This window comes from Pelobates fuscus, chromosome 5 (genome assembly GCF_036172605.1).
Source record: "Pelobates fuscus isolate aPelFus1 chromosome 5, aPelFus1.pri, whole genome shotgun sequence".
Classification (NCBI taxonomy): domain Eukaryota; kingdom Metazoa; phylum Chordata; class Amphibia; order Anura; family Pelobatidae; genus Pelobates; species Pelobates fuscus.
The window spans coordinates 221,013,409-221,030,851 of record NC_086321.1 but is presented as its reverse complement, the minus strand read 5'-3'; the positions used below and the strand labels follow the sequence as shown (position 1 = coordinate 221,030,851).

The 17,443-nt window shown below is 42.6% G+C and overlaps 1 protein-coding gene across 1 annotated transcript in view; it reads right to left on the bottom strand.

Annotated features, from left to right (window-relative positions):
* Positions 1–17,443, bottom strand: part of CEMIP2 (cell migration inducing hyaluronidase 2) — a 113,212-nt gene that overhangs the window by 34,361 nt on the left and 61,408 nt on the right. Inside the window, exons 6-12 of the mRNA XM_063455042.1 lie at positions 17,157–17,345; positions 15,421–15,590; positions 13,496–13,705; positions 10,875–11,080; positions 9,391–9,460; positions 4,337–4,465; positions 3,834–3,922 (exon numbers count right to left, since the gene is read on the bottom strand). Coding sequence (XP_063311112.1) covers positions 3,834–3,922; positions 4,337–4,465; positions 9,391–9,460; positions 10,875–11,080; positions 13,496–13,705; positions 15,421–15,590; positions 17,157–17,345 — 1,063 coding nt within the window. The remainder of the gene's footprint in view (positions 1–3,833; positions 3,923–4,336; positions 4,466–9,390; positions 9,461–10,874; positions 11,081–13,495; positions 13,706–15,420; positions 15,591–17,156; positions 17,346–17,443) is intronic.

The window sequence follows — 17,443 nt, the reverse complement described above, 5'->3', positions numbered from 1 at the left end:
TTGCTGGAGGGTTGGCGCCCCCCTCTGCTTCCACATTGCGGGGAGAAGGGCCTTAGCCGCATTAAGCAATGGTAAAGTTAAGGACTTCTTATAGGTCTTTATGGGAACGGGGGTATGGTGTAGCAGCATCGTTAGGGGGTCTAAGCGCATCCCTGTCCCTGTAATTTTGTTGATCTCTACCCTGATTCTCTCCCAGTAAGTGTTGATGTCGGGACATTCCCACCATATGTGGATGAATGTGCCTCTGTGTGTGCCGCATCTCCAACATGTGTCTGGTGTGTTGTTGTCCATGGAGTGTAGTATGTCTGGGGTTCTATACCAGCGGGTCAAGATTTTGTAATTTAGCTCTTGATACTTCGAGCTGATGGAGCATTTATGGGTGAGAGTGTATATCTTGTCCCAGTCCTGTGGGGTGAGTGTTTCCCCTGAATCTGTCTCCCAGTGCCTCCTGAACTTGAGTTCCACATCCCCATTGGCCTGGGCCATGAGCCAGGCATATATGGTGGAGATACCTCTGTGTACCTGTAGTCTGTGTGTGCATAAGAGTTCAAAGTTGGTGAGGGGTCTGAGTAGGTGCCCTCGGCCAGGTAGAGAGTGATAGTAGGTGTGTATTTGGTGGTATCTGAACCGTTCAAGTAACGTCGGAGGTCTGTCTGGGCATATCTCCGTGAGCGGTTTAAGTCCCCTCGTGTTACACCATTGGTGCAGGTACATCCAGTCAGCCTGCTGGAGACCAGCTAAATCTCGTTGTGTCAGTGCGTCTGCCAAGTCTGGGTTATAGGTGATGGGGGTTAATGGGCTAGGGGAGGTAGTGAGCCTAAGTCTGTAGCGTACGGCTGTCCATACCCTGATCGAGGCGTCAATTAGGGGGTTACCGGTGCGTAAGTCAGAGTGTGTGGCGGTGTGTAGCCACAGTCTGGAGGGAATTTTCCTGTCCGCTTGATCTAGCTCGAGGGTTACCCATTGCTTTGTGGGGTATTGTACGTGCCAGTCTGCCAGCCTATGTAAGTGTGTGGCGCGGTAGTAGGTCTCAATGGAGGGCAGACCTGTGCCTCCTTTCCGCTTTGGGAGTTCTAGCGTGGATTTTTTAATCCGGGTCTGGCGGGATTTCCAAACGAATTGTCGAACAGCAGTCGATAGGGAGCTAAAAAAGGCTTTGGGCACGGTGATCGGTACTGTTTGGAAAAGGTATAGTATCCTGGGCAACACGTTCATCTTGATCGCATTAATGCGTCCAAACCAGGAGATATAGTATGGGGACCATTTCTTGATGTCCACCATCAGGGAGTGTAGCAATGGTTGATAATTGTGTAGGTATAATTGGGATGTGTCTTTGGGCAGCCAGATTCCCAAATATTTCAGTTTGGTGTCACACCATTTGAAGCGGTATTGGGAGTATAGGTGGGGTGGGGGGCCGCGTGGGGGGGGAGGTAGAGGGCCTCTGACTTATCTGTATTGAGTTTTAAGTTGGAGAGTGTTCCGAACTCCTGAAATGCTGTGAGGAGGTTCGGCAGTGATATCAGTGGCTGAGTGAGGAAAAACAGCATATCGTCAGCGTATGCTGCCACTCTGTATTCGTGGCGACCATGGGAGAAGCCGGATATTCCCCCGTTCCGTCTGACCGCCCCCAGGAATGGTTCCAGGGAGAGGGCAAACAGGAGGGGGGAGAGCAGACATCCTTGCCGAGTGCCGTTCCTGATTTGAAAAGGGGCGGACAGTGCTCCATTGATTCGGATCCGTGCCGTGGGACTAGTGTACAGGGAGAGCATCCAGGACAGCATGTTGGGGCCGAAGCCCATGTGCGAAAGGGTGCTCTCCAGGTACGACCAGTCCACCCGATCGAAGGCCTTTTCAGCATCTGTCGACAATAGTAGGAGTTCCCTGCGCTGCGACCGCGCTATGTGGAGAATGTTCAGGGCCTTAATCGTATTGTCTCTCCCTTCCCTGCCTGGGATGAATCCGACCTGATCCGGGTGTATGAGGTATGGGAGGTGGCTCGCGATTCTCAGGGTTATGGCTTTCGCAAACAGCTTCAGGTCTGCATTCAGTAATGAGATAGGGCGGTAGCTCGCCCAGTTCGCCGGGTCTTTCCCTTCTTTAGGTATCACGGTAACTATGGCTGCTAAGGTGTCAGTGGGTAAACGGCCCCCCTCCAGTATGGAGTTGAGGCCAAGTAAAAGGTGTGGTAGCAAAACATCTTTAAACGTGCGTAGATACTGTAGGGGAAGGCCGTCTGGGCCCGGGGCTTTGTGGGCTTTGGAAAGTTTAAGGGCCGCCGCCAGCTCTTCCGCCGACAGGGGTCGTTCCAGGTCTTCTCGCATTTCCGCGGTCAATTTTTTATCGATGTTGCGTTCTAGGAACTCAGTGATCTGTCGGGAGCGTAGTGCTCGGGCAGCGTCTGATGTGGTTTGGGGTATATTGTACAGTTCTGTGTAGTAGTCTACAAACGCTCGCTGAATCCCGGCGGGTAGACGGGTTTCCGTCCCGTCCTTGGGTCTAATTTTATGGATGTGGCTCGCCCTCCTCCGGTCTCGGAGTTGGCGGGCCAGCAATCTCCCGCTCTTATCAGAGTGTTCAAAAAAGAACCTAGCTGATTTCCTAATGGTACGCAGGAGGTCCTGGGCTAGTATGTCCCTCCTCTGTTTCCGAAGCGTCGTCAGTCGGAGGAATATATCCTCGTCCTGATTTTGCTTGTGGGTTTGCTCTAGGGTCGCAATTTGTGAGGAATAAAGTTTTTAACCCCTTAAGGACCAAACTTCTAGAAAAAAAGGGAATCATGACATGTCATGTGTCCTTAAGGGGTTAAAGACCCCAAAAAACAAGAAGGAAGGGAATAAATTTACAAGTTTGATTCATTTTGTTTGTGTGAACATTTAGTGACAATTTTCTAATTTGGAGACTTTGTAGAAGCCCCAGCATGACATCTGTTGTGACTGTACACCAGGGGTAGTCAACCTGGCCCCTACCTGGTTTGGTATTTCAGGTGGGTGGTGGTAGGTTCTGCAGAAAACGCCCACTGGGCTTCGATGGCTGTGGACCAAGGCCAGCAGGGGAGATCCTTTCATCTCCCCTGCCGGCCCATGCAGAGCCAGCCTTGCTGTAAGCCCTCTCGGGCTGGTGAAGAGATCAATGATCTCCCTCACCAGTCCGCTGGAACTTAGTTCCAGGAGAGAGAGGAAAGGACCTGGGAGGCTCTGTGAGATTCAGCCTGCAGCCAGAGGAGCTGCAGGCTAAAGTGAACATGCCATCACAGGCTGGCAGGGGAGATAATACAGACTGCCCCCTCACACGCACAGCAGCTCGCAGACACACATAAAAAAAATAAAAAAAAAATAGAAAATTAGTTACTGCGCCACCGGTGGACGGTAAGGAAATGTTACCATCAACAAAGATACAAAAGTGGGTGGTAGGTACTAAAAGGTTGACTACCCCTGGTGTACACTATAAATGTTTAGAATATGTATTTGTTAACCAAAGAGCGGGAATTACAATAAAACGCAACTGTGCACAAACTTAAAAACTAGAACTTTGGGTTCTAGTTTCTAATTACATGAACGGGTAGTTACCACCAAGTTCTTTTGTTCTCTGGGTAAAGAGTTCTTGGTGTTTTCCGTAACCCACTGCTGGTGTTTGAATATAACCCCAGTGTGAGTGCGTGTGTATTTAATTATCTAATGCAGAGCCTGGAGAGTCAGCTCTTTCTCTACCATACATTCAATGAAAATAATCTCCGTTCTAAATCTCCACAGGTGACCATGTAACCCACCAGTCATGAAAAGAGACCTATGTTGAAATGGGAATCAGATAAAAAATAAAAAAATATGTGTGCACACCTTGCATTATTGTTCAAGCATAAATACTCTCTTGGATCTTCAGCACTTGCATTTGTAGTTTTCACACCTTTGTCAATGAACAGCCCAGCCTAGAAAAAAAAAAAAGTAAGGGTTCTCCCAAATTTTTTTTTAAAATCTCACTGATTTTATAGGTTTTTTTTTATACTGTATGTCTACGCTCCTTTAATTTCTTCTTTCATGACAATCCATTAATTTTAACTTTACATTTCATGCTCTCCTATACAACATAGGATTCACACAAATGTTTAAAATATACATGTGGCACTTCTTTTAGAGACCGGAATTAAACAAAAACATAGCCCGAAGGTGGCAGACTTTATAAAATACATATTTGAGATATGTGAAAGGTACTCACATTTCTTCTATAAACACTTGTGTCATGTGATCCATAATAGGAGATAATTCAGGGATTTTATAACGGGTCTTCACATTATACCTTATGGAGAGCTTATAGTCAGCAACACAAGATAAAGATGTATTACCTTGAAATTAGAATGTGCTCTGTTGTTGTAAAAAATGCCCAGTGGTGTTAGCTCAGATTTGGTATCTTGATAGAGCCCATGCGATTCTCCAGTTGACATCTTGTGAAACACATACCATATTCCAGTGTCCTGTAAAAATAAAAAATAAAAAAATTTAAGTCACATTTATCCCACAGAAATCCTTTGTGTGTATTATTATTATTATTATAAATATACATAGAGGGCCACCATCACGGGGGTACAGGCAGTGTAGCATAGGGGCCCAAAATAGCTGTACATTGTAATATGGATGGCATTGGCATAATGGGCCCTTTATTATATGGGAGCCTACAAACAACTCTCGCAGGGAGCAGTGCTGGAGGATGTGGTATTATTGATATCCCTTCCTGCCTGTATTACCTTGGCGCTGTTCTAACTGGCAGCTAAGAATCAGAGGAGTGGCAGTGTGTCCCCAGTCTCTTATCCAGTGCCGCCACACAAGCTGTAAGCAAGCTAGAATACATGGCCTCTAAGGCAGGACTACCTGAGGGGAGTAAAGGGTAGGGGGCAGGGGATGTTCCTTGTTATTGTGGAGGAAAGAGATTAGTGATCTGTATATGTGAGTATCCGTGTGTGTGTCTGTATGTCAGTTTGACAATACAAAAAATTACCACATATGTGTATTTATTGTGTATGGATGTATATGTCTGGGGAGGGGGGCGGGTGTTCCTGGCTCTTTGTGTATCCAATTATGTGTGCAAGTTTATATATCTGTCAAACAGACACACAGTTGCATATGTACACACAGTCAAAAGCACACGTGTGTATATGTGCAACTGTGTGTCTGTATGATGCTGTGTAGGCAGGGCCGGCCTTAGGCCTTCAGGCGCCCTGTGCGAAAAATCTCAACAGCTCCCAATCCATGTGTATAGGGGATTTATTAAATGAAAATTTAACAATTAACAAATATTTATCCCCTCTTCCCTGTCATTACCTTGCATGGAGGGGGGGGCATGCTTATCTCTGGTGATCCAGTTTGCTGGGAATCTGGTCGGTGCCTTCACTGGGTGCAGTCCATCAGCAACTGTCTCATGAGCTCAGGCACTTACAGTATCAGAGCTTTCCTGTGGTAATCTGCGGCAACGTTCTGACTGGCCGGAACTCGGAAGACAGCTACATTTATCATGTGTGTGTCAGACGTGATTGTGTGATGTGTTCGTTGTGTGCCATATTTGTAATGGGTGTAGTGACTGTGTCTGATATGTGTTTGTATTGACCGTGTGTGATTTTTTGTTCACTATAGCAGTAGATAGGGGGAGCAGGGGCACTGGGGTAGATGGGGAGCAGGGGCACTATGGCAGTATATGGGGGGAGCGCGTGCACTGGGGTAAATGGGGGAGCAATGCACTATAGCAGTATATAAGGGGAGCAGTGGCACTAGGGTAGACAGGGAACAATGGCAATATAGGGGGAGCATGGGCACTATAGGGATAGATAAGGAGCATGTTCCCCCAAAGGTAGGGAGGTTGAGTGGACTTAAAATAATAAATAATTTTAAAAAAAAACAATATAAATAACATTAATTTGTAAGTATGTGCAAGAGAATGTGTATGTTTGTGAGTGTCTGTCAGTATCTGTGAGACTGTGTGTCAGTGAGAATGTGTGTGTCTGTCGGCAGTTGAGGCACTATAGGGGTAGATGGGGAGCAGGTGCACTATAGGGGTAGATGGGCCAGCAGGGGCACTATAGGGGTAGATGGGCCAGCAGGGGCACTATAGGGATAGATGGGGAACAGGGGTACTATAGGGGTAGAGGGGGGCACTATAGGGATAGATGGGGAACAGGGGTACTATAGGGGGAGCAGGGGCACTAAAGGGGTAGAGGGGGGCACTATAGGGATAGATGGGGAATAGGGGTACTATAGGGAGAGCAGGGGCACTATAGGGGTAGAGGGGGCACTTTTAGGGATAGATGGGAACAGGGGTACTATAGAGGCAGCAGAGGCACTATGGTCTCACTTACCAGGCAGCAGATTCGGGCCTTGGTTAGCTCCGCCCCGCCGTCCGCTTGGCTCCACCCCTGCCAGCCACTTGGCTCCACCTCCTACAGTCTCTCTCTGCTAAGCCCTGGTAGAGGGCAGGGAGTGTGCGAGCTGTGTCGGCCATAGGGCGCCCCCTGCTGCTTGGCGCCCTGTGCAGCCGCACAGCTCGCACACCCCTAAGGCCGGCCCTGTGTGTAGGTGTACGTCTTTGTGTGTGGTCTGTGTGTCTGACCATGAGATTCTCTGTATGTGTTTACAACATTGTTTACCTGCATATGTAACTATGTGTGTGTGCATGACATTATGTATGTATGTCTGGAAATGTGTATGTGTGTATTCTGAAAGAGTGTGTGTATGACAATTTGTATGTTTATATCTATATCTTTTGCAAGAGATTTTTTATTTTGCAGTTCTGCATTATTTAAATATTTTATTTTATAGAAAAATCTAGAGTTATTTTCCTCCCAAAATCAATTATTTTCATGGTTTTGTATCTTAAATAAAAAAAAAAAATACAAATAAAAAAATAACGAATGCATTTATTAATAAGCGTGTGTGGTTAGGAATGATCGCTACAGTGTATATACTAAAAGCTTGTATTATATAGTGGATATGCACTTTAAGTTGTTAAAATGTAATTGAACAGATTGCAATTCAGAAAACTATTTAATGAACAATAATTATCCTCAATATATGGAAACAATAAAGTCTTTATGCCTGTCCATGTAATAAACATCCCTACTACGCTGACCAGCACAATGTTCGTGATCAAGCACATGCTACAAATATAGATATATAAGTAATGCCTTATTCATGTGATCACATCCGGAACTAATCAGACAGCTATAAAGAATGTAATCCTTACACAGAGGCTTACAGATTATAGTGTATTATATAAGAAAGGGGGAAATAAAATATGCTATAGAGCATCCTTTCAATGACAAACTATTTCTTCTGCAAATATACAAAGGCCAGGCAATAAATTATAATATAGAATCAATTAGATCTAACAACGCTTGGTGAAGTAGCAGAGATCATACCCAATGCCCCAGTACAGGGCAGGAGTATGATTTCATTGTTGTCTCGACACAAAATGTGGACAGATAGAGACGCTAAACAAATTTTAGGGGAACCACAATATATTACACCATGGGCAAATACCATATATTTGCAGTCATGGGCATCCGCAGGGGGGGGGGGGGGGGGGGGGGAGGGGGGTGCAAGGCCCCCCCCCCCCCCCCCCTTCCCCCCGGATTTTTCAGCTTGTTCTGCTATTTTTCGTGTGAGATTTAAAATGAACTGCAATACTGGCGCCGGCCAGTAGGTGGCACTGTGTATGGAGAGGGACAGGAAGCTGCATCTATGCCTGCTTCTCTCTGCCTGACTGAAACCGCAGGGGAGCAACACATGCAGGCAACAGAGACAGCCTACAGATCAGGTAAGTGAGGAATGGGGGGGGGTTAAAATAGTCTATAGATTAGGGGAGTGAGGGATGGGGGGGGCAGCCTATAGATTAGGGGAGTAAGGGATGGGGGGGCAGCCTTTATATTAGGGGAGTGAGGGATGGGGGGAGCAGCCTATATATTAGGGGAGTGAGAGATGAGGGGGGCAGCCTATATATTAGGGGAGTGAGGGATGGGGGGCAGCCTATATATTATGGGAGTGAGGGATGGGGGGCAGCCTATATATTATGGGAGTCAGGGATGGGGGGGTGTGGCAGCCTATATATTAGGGGAGTGAGGGATGGGGGGGCAGCCTATATATTAGGGGAGTAAGGCATTGGGGGGGACAGCCTATATATTAGGGAAGTAAGGCAAGTGAGGCATGGGGGGGGCAGCCTAAAGATTAGGCAAGTGAGGCATGGGGGGGGGCAGCCTATAGATTAGGCAAGTGAGTCATGGGGGGCAGCCTATAGATTAGGCAAGTAAGGCATGAGGGGTGGGGGGGAGCTAAATGAAGAGTCAGCAAGGAGCAGGGGCAGCAAGGAGCAGGAAGGGACAGAAGGAGCACAACGGTAAAGGAGCAGAAAGAATCAGAAGGCGCACAAAGGTAAAGTTGAAGAAGGAGCAGAAAGGGTCTGCAAGGAGCAGAAAGGAATCAGAATGAGAAAGGAGCAAAAGGGCGCAAAATAAGCAGAAAGAAGCAGAAAGGTAAAGGAGCAGAAGGAGCCAAATATAGAAGACAGTGTCAGAAGAAAAAGAAGACTGTCAAATGAAGGAGAAGAAAAGGAGATTGGAGCAGGAAGGACAAATGAAGTGAACCCTCCACTTTATTCTGGACACCACATCATAAGGCTTTGGTACCTGGGCCTGGCAGGGAAACTCTGGACCTTCTCATCTCCCCCGGTAAAAAAAATATCAGTGTTAATGTGTTCACTTTTATTTACTGAGTGTCAGGAAGCACAGAGTGCCGCTGGGTAGGGGTGTTGCTGATTGGCTAGAGCGGTCAGCTGGCACTCTAAGCCAATCAGTAGCTCCCCATTCATAAAAAAGTTATGAACCGGGAACTAGCGATTGGCTTAGAGCGTCAACTGTCAACTCTAGCCAATCAGCGGCACCCATGTCTGACGTCAATCTGCACTTCCTGACACTCCGTTTCAGATGAGGATTACCACTGAGGGAGCTGGAAGAAGCTTTTGGGGTTAAACCATTTGAGAGCGGTTTAACCCCTTAAAGGAAAGAGCACCCAGGGGCTTCCTGGCATCATAGCATTTTCATTTAGATGAAGTTGTTATGGTGACCAGAATGTTCCTTTAATTTGCTTAAAGGAACACTATAGTGTCAGGAATACAAACATGTATTCCTGACACCATAGTTGTGAAAATGCTATTCACCCTGGCTTTATGTGATAATCACTATGCCCCTCCCCTACATGACACTGTCAAAAAGGGGCCAAGCATAGATGTCATTACAATTATGCCCCCCCCCCCCCCGGAAAAATTCCTGCTGACGCCCATGTTTGCAGTATTTGACATTTCTTAGTATATCAATAAAAGCAGTGAATGAGTAGGTCACAAGAACGTTGTACACCATACCTGAGAGCCACCCGCAGCGTTGTTTATCAGGTTGTTCCTGGGATTTGCTATCCAAAATGTTGAAACTGCCCTGAAAATCAAAATCAGTTAGATTAGATGATCACAATACAATACAATAAAGGTAGCTTGCCTCAAACACATACATTTTTGTAGCATACATGTAGATTAATAGTAACATCAAGGCGTACAACTACTAATGTGGCAAGTGCAATCACAACATATGATTATGTACCACGGTAAGCATGACCACGTAGGTGGGGACATTTGGGTGCATTTGTTTTTAACCTTAATTTTGGATAAATAAAGAGATGTTTTAAGCCATGCTACTACATTATATTTGTACATTGCCTCTTTGAGTTGCCACAGGTCACTCTTTCTTCCCTAAATGTAGAACTCTGGATACAATTCTGTAGTCTATGTGGACTATAGGGACAGCACGGCAAAAATGGTTCGATTCGGAGGATGCTCACTCCAGTGATTTCATGTTCTGGTGCAATTACCAGTAGATATAAAACATGGAATTATGTTTTAGGGCAAGTAAATCAAAAACATAGATCCTTCTATTATGCAGTGAAATCCCCAATACCAGATTTTCACAAAGCAGGATAACAGAGTTGCAAAAAAGTATTGATTTGTTTCACTGGCCAAAATTTGTAGCCAACTGATTCTCTGAATGTTCCTGTCATCGTGAATTAAAACTGGAGATTACATAAAGAAGACGAACTTTAAAAAATTTCAAAGATGTAGCCCAACATCTTCCATCACAAATCAATATTTCGTTTTTGATAAATGCAGTAATGGAGGGAGAGAAAAACTGGGGTTGAATGTCAAACAAAATATTGTGACATTTATGATAATATCCACGTGAGCTTGGTCAATGCGCATAAACCAGAAAGGCAGCAGAGTTTCCTTTATTAAAAATTGTACAGGGTTTAGTCAGAAAACACTGAATTGTAGTGAGGTGAAAAGCAAATTGCAAAATGTAGACAAAAATAGGCTTGTTGTGATTATATATCTAGCTGGACTTTCATGTGAAAAACATGCTCCCATGATGATCTTTGAACCACGTGTTTATGGGCAGAGTGCGTGGTAATGCAGGAAGAAATACGATGCCACGCTGTGCTTTGATTTTTTCTTTTTTTTATTCTGTAAATTTTGAGCAAGCATGGTCTCTTATTGACTTCTTGTGACTATACTTTAAAGAACATTCCAACACATTTTAGTGGTTATGGTGCCAAGAGTGCCCTTGCTCTTCCTATTGTAAGGATTAAAATACATTGAGAAGAGTTGGAATTGGTGCCTGGTGCCATCCCCTGCTTCCTCTGCCACAGCAGGAGCTGGCTTCTTTTAACACCCCTGACATAGTTCTTGTAGAACAGGGCAGCGCATTGGAGAGTGCCAGCTAATTGCTCTCAGTCAGTGAACTAAGCACCATTACAACTACAGTACTACTATACATATGAGATTCTTTCGGAGATACTTACATGCAGTCAGTGGCGGGATTTGGGATGTAGTTTCCATAGACTTTGTCTCTGATATTTGTACACATGGTGTTATTTCTGTCAGTGGGTAACAGAGTGCCAGGTTTGGTAACAAGTCCAAGATTGTGATACAGCGTGTTTCTTTGCTCAATGCCATCTTCTAGAAAGAAACAATGCCCCAGTGCATCATATCCAATCGTATCCTTAATCTGTCATAACAATTGCAATATTTAATGGCATATATCATTATGGCTAACTGGTTCTAAACATTCATTTAAAATATTGGCTTTGTATGGTATAAAGTTAGTGATACAACTGCCAGTATCAGACATAAATCCACAAAAATCATATATAAAGATTCAGAGACCATTTATAAATAAATAGTATTTTTTATTATTGTTCTTTTTAAAATGCACTTCGAGTAGGATGTGGGAAGTACATTTTCACATCCTGTTTTACAGCAGCTAAAAAGAAGTGTTAAAAAGCAACTGCCACACTAAAATCACTTACTACAACATAATGAAAACAATAAACATAAGTTATATCTATCTAAAAAGAACGGCAAATACTAATTATTTATTTAATTGACACATGACTCAAAATACAAACTGGTTCAATGTCTTCCCTTTTGAGTTAGCAAAGCCTTTATAAAAGGTTTCTGCAAAAGATGAATCCTGAATGCAGATGTCAAGGGGATTGCATTGGGTAAAAGATTAACCCTTAGAGTGTTGCAGCAGTTTTGGTAGGTAAAACCAGTTACATTTGACATTTTATATTTTAGTAAAAAGTGTGCCTGAGAGACTTAATTTTTTTTCCTGGACTAATAAAACCATAATTAGACATGAATGCATAAAACTAGCCATTTAATAAAATAAAATAGCTTATAATATTTTTTACACAACAAGTGCATCTAAAAACACACACAAATAGATTTGTTTGTCCTGATTTTGGAAATACTTCAATTCCAAGAAACAGATGGGACATTTACACTCAATCGCCTGTAGATGGTGCTAAGTAAAAAGTTGGGTGTTCCATTATGATCAAAGTACTAGCTTGACTACCAAGGGCCAAAGTTATAATTCTCGTGTGTGGGGCCCATCATTCCCAACTCACAGCTTCTCTGCTCTGCCAGAATCAGTAGCAAGGATGCTAACAAACACTTGACAGTGGGCAAGGTATGAGAGAACTGTAACTAGTCAGGAACCTACACCACTAAATCAAAACCTTGAAAATCACCTATATAACTTGTGTTCATGTGATCAGAGGTGTAGTTGAGTCACTTGGCACCCAGGGCAGATATTTATGTAGGCACCCTCAATGTTCCTGCGCACCCACTCATCCCTTTGTGTGTGTGTATTCTGATCCTTCTTGTATATTTCTCCAAATCCCTTTCAAAAACTTAACCCATGTAACTTTCTGTGTATCTCTTAACTCTCCCCAACTTTTTCTGAACGCTCTCACACTTATGTTCGCTCACGTACATTCACAGTGACATGCATATATACATACAGACTTACAATCAAATATGCAGTCACATACAACCGTGGTTACACTTACAGTTTCATACTAACACCTGCATAATTACACAGATACATAAACATACACACAGTTGTGCAGTCACACATGTACACTTTTTTTTTGCCGACCCATGCTCAGTAGCACCCTGTGTTTAATTGATGTGACTGAGTGCGACCCTATTCCCTTTTTTATTACACATGTACACTATGTCACATACAATCACACCGTCATATGCACAGTCATACACACAGTCACATGCGCATACTATCAGACGCACAGTCATACTCATACACGGTCACATACAACCACATGCACACAGTCCCACACAATCACAGGCAAACACACATACACACAGTTACAGGCAGACAGTCACACACTGACGCACACCCAGTTACAGGCAGATCGTCAAACACACTGTTACAGGTAAACAGTTACCTCTTTCCTTTATGTCCATGAGGAGGGAGGGGAGCAGGGCACTACAGCCCTAATGTCTTGTAGTGGCTGGGAAAGCAGTAACTCCTTCTCGCTTCCCCCACCAGTATGCAGCAGTTACCAGGCAGCAGGCTCAGATGGCATTTAGCTTTGTATCCGATGTCTGTATTGGTGCTGCAGCTTCCTCTCTGCAAGCCCCGAATAAGGGATAATTAAATACTCTACCCTGGGTGCCGCCACACTACATAGCGTCATGTGCGGGACTGAGGTGCTCTTGCACCACCACCACATCTGTCACCCGGGGCAGACTGCCCCAATCTTCGTATGCAACAGCATGTGACTCACTAATTTCAATCCAGGCACACTGAGAGCACACATTACATTGGAAGTAAAGAAACAAACATTGTTTCTGTTCACCTAACACACCCTATGCTGACTGACAGGTGGAACAAAAACAGGAAGCCAAAAAGGGGACGCCCCATTTCAAGAAAAAGAGGTGTGGATTTCTACATTTAGGTTTTTTGTTCATGCCTCACAAAAACATAGCTGTTAAACATGGTGGATAAGCAAACATAGTACTGAATATCCTGGGAAGTGACAGTTCCCCAGAATAACAGTTTGAGTAGAATATCAATTGTGAAAAACATGGCACCTACATCAAACATTACACTTACCAGCAAGCCATTTGTCGCATGAACAGTTACACAACGGGAAAAGCTGTGATGAATTGAAATTCCTTCAACATAAGTTGCTGGATTGTAACCACCTACTTCATCTACATCTCCACAGAGGTGAAAATGGACAGGGTAACTGCCCATCACTTGCTGACCCATATGTTTTAATTCAACATTAGAAAGATGGACAGATGTGAAATTCCGCAAGATCTGCAAAAGACATATGGTTTCAGGAGAATTCCTATGAAAATGAGGTGTAGCAGAAGGCAGCGAAACTAAAGACATAATTCTATGTGAACATTATGTTCAATCAAAGATAGAAAAACTTTGCTCCAAAAGGAGGCCTCCAACATTGTTCAAAGTAAAGAATTTACAGTACGTGGGACATTGTTGTCTTCATTCCACACAATGCCCACACAGTAATGGTTTGCTAACAGAATAAACAGCAGATAATGGCTTTGTAATCAGCCCTGCAAATAAAACAAAGTATGGAATGAAAAGAGAATATTGTATTTGACAAAACTATGGAATATGCTAGTGAGTTATAAAATTAAAAATGATAAGTTTCATTTCAATACATTTTTATAACTATTTAAATATTAATATGTATAGCAAAAACAAAATGAAAAAGTGGCAAAAGACTAAGTTAATTTTAAAGAACATGTTTTTTTAGCACCATATTTACACCAGATTTGCCAGCAGACAGCTGTCTCTCTCAAATGGAGCCTGAAACGCACATTTTTTATTTTTTTTATTTTTGTGATCTATGTTTATATGCCTTGCAGAGTTGGGGAGTGATAAATGTACATCCTGACTCTCATGGAGTAAACAAAGTACTGGTGGTTGTGCTTGAGAACTCTGTACCTACGCGCACCTGAAATCTAAATCAGGCCTGACAATAACAACAACAATCTGTATGGGTTATAATGCTTAGAATGTCCCTTTCAGTTTTTACTCACCTTTAGTCCACCGGTAAGCCGTACCTCGCCAGGGCCATCACGCCTCCTTCGGCTGAGATTGGTCAGTACTAAAGATTTCAGCCAATTCAATGCATCCACATAGGGAAGCATTGGGGGGCTACTGCACATGCACATCAATCAGTGCTCTGCATCAATCAGTATATCCTCATAGATTGTTCAGTGTCTCCATGCAAAGAGTGGAAACACTGAACGTTGATCCTGCAAAGAATCTCTACTGGCTGAGTGACCACCACTAGAGGTGGTCATGGGAGGCAACGTAAATACTGACTATACTCAGATAAATGGGAACTATTACCAGCATGAAGTATAAAGTAACACTCAGCACTGGCCTAAATCAATGCATGAACAAGCTACTAAACCGCTCATTAATTGACTTAGCTCAGTACTTAACGCACTAAAAAAAAAAAAAAACACACACACATTTGTAGTTCCTACAGTCTATCTTAAGTAACAATTTCACAACCTAATTTGTGAAGTAATCTTCTATTGGGGGTTTTCACTCAAACATCTGTTTAAAACATGTGAAAACACAAAATAAAATGAAAGGGTTGTAAAGATACAAAACATTTTCTTATAATGATACTTAAAACAAGGTTAATATAAAAGTTAGTGGCAAAGGGCCAGGGAGGAAATCTTTTTTAAACCAAACCTGGAAAATACAAGCATTATAAACTCCTTATGGGTAGGGATTGAAATGTCTTGGGTAAAAGGGTTTTAACAACGACTTCAAGATGTCTGCCCACATAAGCAAGAATAAGCCAGGAGGTGCCGTCAAAAGTGACATTTGTTTAAATGTACTCATTACAAAAAAAATATTACATACAGAGAGTATAATGCAAGTAGTCTACCATTTTAAAGAATTAAAGAAATGATGAAGGTATTTTTTGACGTATTTTAAGGGGCTATATTTTGCTATGTTTTAGAAATAGTCAAAATGTGCCAAACCTTAATATGACCTCCAAAAGTGTCATAGTTAAAAAACTGACACTGATTATCTCCATAGCAGTCTTTCTCCATCTCCCCTTGAATTAAGATGTTTCTCGTAAGGACTCCGACCTCAGCTCTCATGTCCACACCATCTACTATGTCTCCCATATGAATATAAAGAGGTTTTTCTAATTAAAGGGAAAAAAAAAAAGTTAGATACACTACATACACGCATTCTTTGGAAATTAAAACAGAAGATGAAATATACATTTATTCCACTCTAGAAGCAACAATGAAACCACAACTATTTTTAGCAAAACATGTTAAGTCCTATTGTAGCGTCTACTAAAATACTACGGTACTAATATTACTATTACTAGCAACTACTAAAACGGAAACAAAAAGTATGAGAGCTGTTCTCATCTGATTACAGGTTTATTTCTAGCGGTCTATGTATCTGTGTATCTATATAGAGGTTGCCTTTGCCATATTATTTAGAAAAATAACACAACATAAACTGTACCTTGTTAAAGGACCCAAGAGATGCTTTGTTTTTAATGAAATAAAAAAAACATATGTAAATTACAAAACCGATGGGAACCACCCTCTCCCCACCCGACCCCTCATTTATTTTTTTACATTTGTTTTACTATAGTAAGCTACAAATATTAAGCGTATTAAGTGTGTGCTATTTCCTAGTGTCATGCTTTCTTAGCACTTATGCTATGGAAATAGATCCAGGGGCTCAGAAGCCAGTCTGCAACACATGATCACAAATATCTTTAGCTTTACTGCACAACTGAATTCAGTGGTGTGGCTATTTACACTATTTACTAAATTGACTTGTTTGTGACTCATTTTTGCAGAAAAGTCATGTGCCATTTTATAAATCAGCATTTATAAAAATAAGAAGTGTGTCAAAATGTCATCCAAAAATAAAAAAAGGGAAATATGATACGTAATACCCACGACGTTGACATGCAAGCTGTAGAGGCAATTCTAGAAACAAACATAATATATAGTACAGTTATGAACGGTCACTTAAAGGCCCAGTTCAGTGTAACTGAAATACCAAGTGTAGAAACTAACTATAGGGTCAAGAACACAAACATGTATTCCTCACCCTATACTATTAAATAATATTAGCCCCCGGCCCCTCTTAAAACTGGTGAGCTCAGCCAATCCACGGCTTTCCCATAGTTAAGTACTCAGCCAAGGAGGCAGGGACCTAAAGGTAGTGCTGGCCAATTAGCATCACCTCAAAGAGATGCATTGAATCAATCACGTTGTGCAGCACTGACCCAGGAAGCACCTCTAGTGGTTGTCTGAGCGACTGCCACTCTAGGTGTACCTAGGCAGCAATGTAAACACTGCTTGCCTTTTCTCTGAAAAGGTAGTGTTTACATGAAAATGCCTGCAGAGACATACTATACTGACCAGAACAATTACAATAAGCTGTAGTTGTTCCGGTGACTATAGTGTCCCTTTAAAAAGAAAAAGGGAAACAGAATATAATCCCCCCACCCCCCACAAAAAAAACAGGATGAGTCCAAATGTGGTCTCCTGACAATCATATAGATTTACTTTCTCCCTTTAAACTTTACCTGTAGTATTCTTCTTGTTATCACTCAAAAAATAATATTTGTTATCTACCTTTCTTCAATAAAAGTATTGTTATTCGTAAAGCAAATCTAATTTCCCTGTTTGGGTCTTCTTACATGAACTGAAATAGATCTACATGCATCATGGCATACCTTTTATTTTGACCTGATATTTACTGCATTCGGGACAAGGTAGAAGAGTAAATTCCTCAGCTTGATACATTGAGTAATCCGTGCTTGAAATAACGATCTGGTCTCCGGGCTGCCAACTGCTAACGTCTTCAGAGAGATCCAGAAGTACACCTTCCACAGCCTCCACAGCAAATCCCCAGATTGATTTACCTGTTAAAGGAATTGGAACAGCACACAGACACATAGGTTTAGTATGATTGATAAGCAACTGGATTAAAAAGGTATTTTAGTATAATGAATCTCTTTTT